The sequence below is a fragment of the Notolepis coatsorum genome (assembly GCF_963971535.1).
Source record: "Notolepis coatsorum genome assembly, chromosome: 20".
In the NCBI taxonomy this organism is placed as follows: Eukaryota; Metazoa; Chordata; class Actinopteri; order Aulopiformes; family Paralepididae; genus Notolepis; species Notolepis coatsorum.
In genome coordinates, this window is record NC_140184.1 from 13,893,587 (window position 1) to 13,902,371 (window position 8,785).

The 8,785-nt window shown below is 45.6% G+C and overlaps 2 protein-coding genes across 2 annotated transcripts in view; one reads left to right on the forward strand and one right to left on the reverse strand.

The window, feature by feature from the left end:
- The window catches only part of mthfsd (methenyltetrahydrofolate synthetase domain containing), a 40,253-nt gene extending 37,770 nt beyond the window's left edge, over positions 1 to 2,483 (forward strand). Inside the window, exon 8 of the mRNA XM_084337268.1 lies at positions 605 to 2,483. Coding sequence (XP_084193394.1) covers positions 605 to 1,561 — 957 coding nt within the window. The 3' untranslated portion in view covers positions 1,562 to 2,483. The remainder of the gene's footprint in view (positions 1 to 604) is intronic.
- Positions 2,484 to 4,755: 2,272 nt separating this feature from the next.
- Positions 4,756 to 8,603, reverse strand: foxf1 (forkhead box F1). The gene is made up of 2 exons (XM_084337742.1): positions 7,265 to 8,603; positions 4,756 to 5,891 (listed from the first exon to the last, which is right to left on the reverse strand). The coding sequence occupies exons 1-2, from the start codon at positions 8,247 to 8,249 to the stop codon at positions 5,728 to 5,730; spliced, it is 1,149 nt and encodes a 382-aa protein (XP_084193868.1). The 5' UTR covers positions 8,250 to 8,603; the 3' UTR covers positions 4,756 to 5,727.
- Between the last annotated feature and the right edge of the window lie 182 nt (positions 8,604 to 8,785).

Below are 8,785 nucleotides of genomic sequence, written 5' to 3' on the forward strand. Positions count from 1 at the left end.
GCAAGGACAGGAGATGGCGAGGGTGGTGTGAGCCTCCCACACGTTACACCTCGCCAATGAGAGTCCGCGCTGGCAGGTGAAAAGATGTGTCTGGCTGACTCTGCATGTATCGGAGGGGACATGCGATAGATTCTTCAACCCTCCCTACGACCGACCAGTGGGGGGCACATGCAGGCAACGATCAAGACAGGGGAGGGGGGAATTGGCACGACTAAATTGGGATGGGAGAAAAAGTTGATAAAAAAAAATTATTTCTATTGTAAAACCTGGGGAGTAGCTTTTCCTGCTCCTTGGAATCCGTTACTTTAACTAATGTAACTTGATCCCCAGTCGTGCTGCATGGCCCGGAGCAGGGCTAGCTGTGTTTTATTTGGATCCCAATTAGCTGTCAAATGAATGACCGCTAGTCTTCCTGGGGTCCTCGCAAGAGAATACGGAACAGAATGTAATATGGCTATACAATTTTAAAACAAGAGAAAGAAAAATCATGATTTCACTTTTTACTATCTTTTTTAAAACAATATTTATTATTTACTTGCCTTATGGATACTGGTAGCTTGTTCCAGCATAACCCACATTCTGCTCGTCCCTGTTGTGTCTTCAGCTGAACACGGACGTGCTGGAGAAGATCCCCATCCTGAAGAAGCTGCGTGAGCTGGAGGAGAACGCGGGGAAGGATGTCACCCTGGGGACGGCTCCCGCCGCAGGGGCCAAGCAGGGGCCTCCCCAGAGGAGGGAGCCCAGACCTCAGAACGAGCAGAGGCCCAGGAGGCAGCCCAGGCGCAGGCCCAGGCGGGACACGCCGCAGGATGGAGAGGGGGACGGCAGGCAGGAGATCAGAGAGGAGCCGGGGCAGAAGCCCAGACAGCGACCACCGAGAGTGAGGAGAGAGAGCCGAGGCGAGGGCAGGGGGGAGGGCAGAGGAGAGGGCAGGGGCGAAGGCAGGGGCGAGGGCAGGGGAGAGGGCAGGGGAGAGGGCAGAGGAGAGGGCAGGGGAGAGGGCAGGGGGGAGGATAGAAGGGGGGAAGGCAGACAGGGTGGTGACAGCAGAGAGGGGGGCAGGGGCAGGGGCAGGGGTAGAGACGGTGGAAGGGAGAGAGAAGGAGGAGAGAGGAGGAGAGAGAAGGCCAGTGAGGAGAGGGGAGATGAAGCCGCGCCTCAGCGCAGGCTCCCCCCCACTGTGACCACAGTTTATCTGGGAGGCCTCCCTGCTGGGCTCCGTGTCAGTGAGCTCAAGTCTGCGCTCCGTGAGAGGGAGGCAGCGCCACTGAGGCTCACCTGGCAGGGAGCTCAGCACAGGGCCTTCCTGGACTACTGTGACCCTCAGGCTGCAGACCAGGCTCTGGAGGCCCTGCAGGGGCTCTCTCTGAACGGCCACGACCTGCAGGCTGAGCTGGCCAAGAGCCAGAGAGGAGGCAGGAGGCCCGGCCCACCCAATAGGAGACCCAAACAGACGGCTCCCAAGTCTAAAATGATGCCAGAAGAGAGCACCAGTGGGGCAGATGCAGATGCAGATGCAGATGCAGATGCAGATGCAGATGCAGATGCAGATAATCTGTAGGCCAAGCTAACTTAGAATATGTCTACTTTTAACTCTGTCTTTTTACTAGAAAGACACAGTCCAGAGGCATGTCTTACATGTGGGGACTGTGTCTAATGCCTTAAGCAGAGTTTAGGTTGTCACTATAATCTCTGGATTTAGTACAGTGGGACTGTCTTATCTGAACGTCAGACATCTGAAATGACCAGTTATCCTAATAGGCATAACGACTGAATTAAGAATAAGCAAATGAACAACATGCAGTATTGCAAAAAACATGTTCTACTGATAACGGCAAAATGTAGGGAATTTTCTTGCTAAATCAAGGCAGCTCAAAGCGTTTCACCTGCACTGTACAGGGCATTTTGGAATACACGTGCAAGCATGTTTTATATTTTGAATAATCTTTTGCCCTGTATTTGAATAAATCTCACTTGTCTAGGCTTAGTTTCCCGCAGTGTTAAGATTAATTAGCTCTTAAAGTGTCTACCAACGTATATACAGTCATTTCTCTCTTGAACCCAGAAAAGTGTTGTTTCCTTATCTACGAACAGAATCGACGACCAAAAACTGTTGATTTCTGCTATAAACGTGATTTGTCCTACGGTTGTGTCAGCTATACTGTTGATTTGAACTAAGAGTTAAAGAATACAAAATGCTCTGGGAAACCCAGCCTTGGAACAACCTGTTTTTCTGAGTTTCTAGAAATCCTACTGCCTCTCGAGTGTAACCCGTTTACCCTTGAGTCACGTCGTATACGAGAGGCAATAGGCAGGCCCGTCTTTTGTTTTGAATGTTAACAACGGAAGGATGGAGATTTAGACCCAATGCATTTCAGAATCCTTCCGTTTTACAATTTAGGCAATGTAGTAAAAAGCCTGTAATACTCTTTATGTTTTTCTCAATATTTTGTGTACTAAATAAATTGTATTTATGCAGTTTACATCACTCGTCTTGCTTATTGTGTTCACGTAAATCACTTTTGTTTTATTAACGGTAAACTGGGTTAGTTATGAGACACTTTGAGCCACAGCAAAGATTAGTATACCTGCTGGATCACAACCAGTCCTCTTATTGGTTCAGATTTAAGACTGTTGTGATGGGTTCAGATTTAAGACTCTGTTGTGATTGGTTCATATTTAAGACTGTGTTGTGATGGGTGAGCGGAGGCAGGAGACTAGACTCGCAGTAGCAGCGCGGCATGAGCTGGGATTCGGTGTGATGCAGTTACAAGTACATACACTAGTAGGCGCGATAGCAGACTGAGCCACCGCAGCACTATACCTCCGAGCCACTGCTATAATGATAACCCACGGTAGTGTATCAGACGGGTGTTTGGAATCTGGGCCCGTTGGGAGATGATGAAACCCTATTACAGCACACTGTAGTGACATTATGTATGGGTGTGTGTGTTTAGACGTTTCCTTCGCTTGTCCACACGTTAAAAATAACTGCATCTCTGATTTCAAAGGTCTGTAGTATAATAACGGCTTCCTAAGACATTTTGATGTGACTGCAATACCACAGTATGAGACTTTCACTTTCTCTATATACGTTGTGTACCTGGCCCCCACTCAAATGATTTAACGACATCTTTATCAGTGCTTCTCCTGCCTGGAATGGCAACACTCTTAACACTAGGCCGCTTCTTCGCTTGGCTATACAAGTGTCCTCAAAGTTATTCATTGAGGTATGCCGTGCGGAGAGGGATGAGGTCTGCCGTGCTGAGGGATGAGCCTCTACAGAGCCGGCCCCAGGCTTTTTATGGAGCTGTCATCCAGGCCAGGCTCGAGAACAGCTGCAGGAATCTCACCCCCCTAAGACCCTGCCAAAGCACTGCACCCCAGCTAATGCACAAGTCCCTATGATGCAAAGCCTGCTGTCACTATGCTGCGTTCATACAAGGAAATTTTACTGGGGTTCAGACTGTGGTCACTTTGTGAGATAAAGCTATATGTTACAACCTTAACGCACATATCTATTTATAGGCCTCGCCGGCACCAGTTGTAGAGCGAAATCACCCAGGGGGCATCTGACATTATGGAGGCCATACTGTGTCTACATTAGAATAGGAGGGTGGTAGATGGATACCATAATCACACTGACTGAGTGAGACATGTTGGTGCTCACGAAATACACTGCGGAACAACCCAAGTGTTTATAGACTGCTTGGAGCACCTGTTAACATAGTTTTTTAACATGACCACTGGCTGGAGAGAACATGATTTTCAATTCTGAAAGTAAACCATGTTTCATTTGTGCTGCATTAAATTAATAGACGATAGTTAGTCTCGTCTTGCCTGCTTGACTAAAGAAAATGTTGTCGATTATTAACTTTGAAACTGGTTTAAACTACAAAGACACCCATGATGATCAGACTACCAACCTGCATTTGAGGAGCATTTGGACATGGTTAGACCACGTTGTTTGCACTCCAATACATTAGTCCTATCATGAAAAGACATTGAAGGCGGTTGATTAATATATTTCCCTATAGTCGTATTATATGAAAAGACTTGAAGGCGGTCGATTACAATTTTGATTACACATTTGTCCTTCTGTTAATATTAGCTAGCGTTTTGTGAGCTAATATTTATAGAATTAATACATTTTGGCATATTAAATTGTATACATGGCTTCCTATTGGTTAAAAGGCCACTCTATAAATGGATAGGCCTACAGGTTTTCAGAACATGATATATAGTCTATAAATTCATTTAAACCAACACCCAAAATATTTTTTTGTTTTCAATTGATCAAAGCTGTATATGTCAGCAGAAACAACATATTATTATTAAAGTGATATTATAGTGAAAATGTTGTACACCTACCAGGAGTGCATCTGTGGTGACACACTTGTTCTCATGCACTCTAACCCAATGCTCTGTCTTTGATTTGCAGCTTAGCATACACATCGAGTACAGTATAGGCAGACGACGTTTAACTTTTTTTTTTATTAAATTTTTTATTATTATTGGTGGTATAGGCAACATTTTAGCCCTGCACGAATTATTAGACATTTTATAGAAACCCAGATAGCCTATATGTGTCATTGTGTGACGTGCAACGTCTGTTCATGCTACTTGCCTCTAAACCATAAGCTTTTCATGGCGATTATTGGACCTTTTGCATGGAATGGCTAAAACTAAGACATGGGGCCTATTGGCCACAAAGAAACAATATAGCCTATATTTTAGGCTTATGGAGAAACAAAATGTGTTTCAGTTTTTAATAAGGTTTAGGCTGAAACTGCATGCCAAAATATCTTTAATTTCATACAAATGTGTGTTATATTATAGTCTATCCTAAAAACCCTCGCTAATACTCCTAACAATATAATGTACAGTGAAAATAACGTCCGACTACACCTAACACATAAACAACAAAACTGTGCTTACATTACTTCATTTTAAAACAAATAAGAAAAGCGTTCTGACAAATATTGCCAATAAAGCAGTATCCTATATACCTTCTGACCAAGTCGCCTAAAATAAAGTATGTAGGCCTACAGAATAAATAAGAAGTTGCGCTGTTATAGGCTATTAGAAAAGTGCCTTCATTTTTTTGTACACAATATACAGACTATATATATAATGTCCACTATTGTTCATCAAAACAAATCAACGCATGGCCTGGTATGGTAGTCCAAACAGAACGTGAATCTAGCCTTTAAAAAAAATATGGGGAAACGGCTCGATGAAGATATGAAGCCTGGCGGAGCAAATGGAAATGTGCATAATACAATAATTAATAATTAGACATTAAACAAGGTGTCAAAGTGGTAGTTGTCCGCCCGCAGAGCTGCATGGCACCGAAACAAGGCAGCTATAGATTTGAGATGCCCATAGACTCCCACCCGCCGGCCTGAGTTGTGGCATGCACACAGTAAAATAAAATAAAAAATAAAAATCTTAAGTCTCTTGTTATGCAGCCTACTTGCTTGTGGTATAGGCCCGCGTCCTCTTCGTTTTTCACCATCTAAATACAGGTTGTCCACGAAATTCTTGGCGTGAAAAAAAACAGTAGGCCTACTACACAAGTAGTCCAGTCTAGTTTCCTTGAGTTTCTCCAGGGCGAGGGGCCACACGCCGGTCGGTTGGTTGGTTTCTTCTTTTCAGGTCGGACTAACGTGGCTCCAGTCAATAGTGTCCTCTGTGTGTCGTGGAGTCGGTCACCCCCTCCTCGCCTCACATCACGCAGGGCTTGATGTCCTGGTAGGACACCTGTTGGTGGTGGTAGTAGGAGCCGCTGCTGGGAGTGTGCATCGCCGAGGACGTCATGGCGTTGAAGGAGAAGACGAACTCCTTTCGGTCACACATGCTGGGTGACTGGGAATGGTACCGTGGAATACCTACACACACACAGCCAGGCAAACAGAGTTATTATTATTCACTGCTGTCAAAGTCATTAAAGCGTGATTGAAAATAAACGTGACCTTTGCCCTTAAGTACAGCCTCTAATTATAGACTGACCAAAGGGTACTACTAACGGCATAATCAAAACTGCAAATATGTATATTCAAATACAATATTAAATGTTGTTGGAAGCCATTACATATATATAGTTTGTGTTTTATCGTTTATCAATAGGTCTACATAAAAACCTATAGTTTAAATCCCTAAGCATTGGCTAAAATAGATGTGCAGGATAGATGTCCTCCTATTTTATGGACCCCGTGGTTATGAAAATAATACTAGAACATATAATAATAATAATAATAATAGTAGTAATTTAACGTAAATGTAAGTGTAATTGATATTATTTGCAGACTGTCTAAATTAATAGAATATGACGAGGAACACATTTCAAATTAGATTTTCTTTTCATGTATATAGGACGAGATTAATAGCTTCGGTGTGTTTTATGCACTGAAACCCTGTTTAGAATATAGTGTATTCCAGCAGAGGTCTGGGCTGCAGGGTTAAAATGCCCATTGGGATTGTCGAAATTAACATGGGAAGGAAGGAGTAGCCAGGAGATAGATGGCTTTAATTGACAATGGCCTCGTGCTCTGCACGCCAGTCTCGGAGGCCCCTGTCCTGTGCCCCGGGGGCAGTTGCTGGTTGGCTCCACCGCGCTTGTTTTTTTTTGCCCCAAGATTGGCACAGTTTTAAACACGTGTCCCAACAGACGTGCCCCCTCCCGCGTGCCTCTTGTTACCACGTCCAGGAATTTATTAGGCAAACAAAACAGTGAGAGGGTTAACCCGATGGTTGTTGTTTGGAGTCCTTGTCCATTTCGTGGACAGAACATAGACAGAGGCGTCTCTACTTCTAAGCAAATGAGATGGTTTCTTAATTGAACCAGTTTCCTTTATAGCCTATTGACTTAATTGGTATAGCAAATATAGCATTCTCGAGCTATATACTATAGGACATGTCTATAGCAGTAACGACAGAACAAATGCATTGCCCCGCGGGCTTTTACTAATTATTATAGACACAAGAAAATGTGAGATTGTAAAAATCATAGATTCATGTAACGCAGATATATACAGTAAATCCATATTTGTTTTGCCATATTGGGCTGAAGTATATATAGGTATAGTGCAGCAATTCGTGCATTTTAACATAATATTATTTCACATTTCCTTTTCTCTTGCCATTTTCTTACACGGTTTGTTTAAAGTCGGCGTTTTAGGTTGAATTTCATCCACGATTATATTTTGGTATATTGTGGATTAATCAACCAATATAAAATAGAAGTCTATTATTCAGCCCATACCTTGTAAGTCTGTGTTGTGCCCGTTCTGGTGCATGTACGGCTGGTCTAGTGAGTGCGTGGGCAAGCTGGGCTGCAACGCGTTCGCTCCCGGGTTGCAGGGAGACAGGGGCTGTTGCTTGATGTAAGAAGCTCCGTTATTCAGCGAGGCCGACGGCGCCGGAGCCCAGGCCGACGCTGAACTCGAGTAGACGGGGTGAGGCTCCATGACTCCCCCGCTAGTGAGCAGCGGGGAGGCGGAATTGTCGTGGTGGTTGTAATCACTCCCAGTGGATCCTGTACAACTTCCCATGTAGCCATGTCCACCATTTGCCGACAAGTGTGACATGGAGTGTCCGGACAGGCCCATCCCGTCCATGTTACCCCCCAAATGTCCATTCATCATCCCGATCCCGCTGTCGAGAGACAAGCCGTTGGGCGGACAGGAGAGGCCCCCGCCGCTACCCTGGAAGTTATACGACTCGGGTAGGTGGTTGAATCCCAAGCCGTTCATCATGCTGTACATGGGCTTCAGTGCCTGGCACTTGCGTCTGAAACCCCGGGGCCTCCGTCGGAAGGAGCCCTCTTCGAACATGAACTCGCTCGCGGGGTCGATCGTCCAGTAATGGCCCTTCCCGGGGCGTCCGAGGCCCTTGGGCAGTTTAATGAAGCACTCGTTCAGGGACAAGTTGTGACGCACGGAGTTCTTCCATCCCTGATATGAGCCTCTGAAAAACGGGAAGCGGCTCTGGAGGAACTGGTAGATTTCACTGAGCGTCAGGCGTTTGGTCGGAGAGCTCTGGATGGCCATGACTATCAACGCGATGTACGAGTAGGGGGGCTTCTCCGGGCGCCGGATCCCCGCGTTAGTCTTTTTGGTTTTCGTCGTGGAGGAGGCGGTTTCCATGACCGCGGTCTGTCCGTGCGGCTTCTCCGGGGCAGACATCGGGCTGCTCTGGGCAGGAGTCTGCTGCGCGGGGGGCTGCTGCTGCTGGACCTCTGCCGTCATGAGTTATATAGATTATAATTCGAATGCCACGTTTCCCCACAATAAACAATACCGTTTCGATTAACAATTCACACACACACACACGTATATATTATACGATTCACGAAAGAATGACCAATAATTATTGTAGACGAACTTTTACGCACGAGAGTACAATAATGCGAAACTCTGGTGTGTGTTCCTTTTCCTTTTGACACTGTCCTCCGTCTCGGGTTGAAACCTGGTGTTCGCCAACGTCCTATAAGAGACACATGAACGGGAGTCGCTTTCTTCTTCGTCTTCTTCGGTCGGTGTGTTTCTCGTGCGTTCGCGGAGCTCACTTTTTACTTATCTGTTGCCATCACCGCATTGGAAGCTTGATGTCTTGGCCATCCTGACGGTTAGGTCCCACCCAGGCCCCTCCTCCTCCTCCTCCAGCGGTGGCTGCAGTGCGCACATCTGTCTGCCTTAAGTTTTCAAGGAAAAGTTTTTTTTCCTCCCTCTTCACTGAAATAGCCTAGAGAGAACATTTCTCCTAAACACACCAACTATAGAAA

What these genes read in the sequence shown, in the direction of transcription:
- foxf1 (XM_084337742.1), bottom strand. Translation starts at nt 8,249, where the DNA reads ATGACGGCAGAGGTCCAGCAGCAGCAGCCCCCCGCGCAGCAGACTCCT. An exon ending in GCACAACACAGACTTACAAG is followed by an intron (nt 5,892 to 7,264) that starts GTATGGGCTGAA and finishes GTGTGTGTGTAG; the next exon opens with GTATTCCACGGTACCATTCC.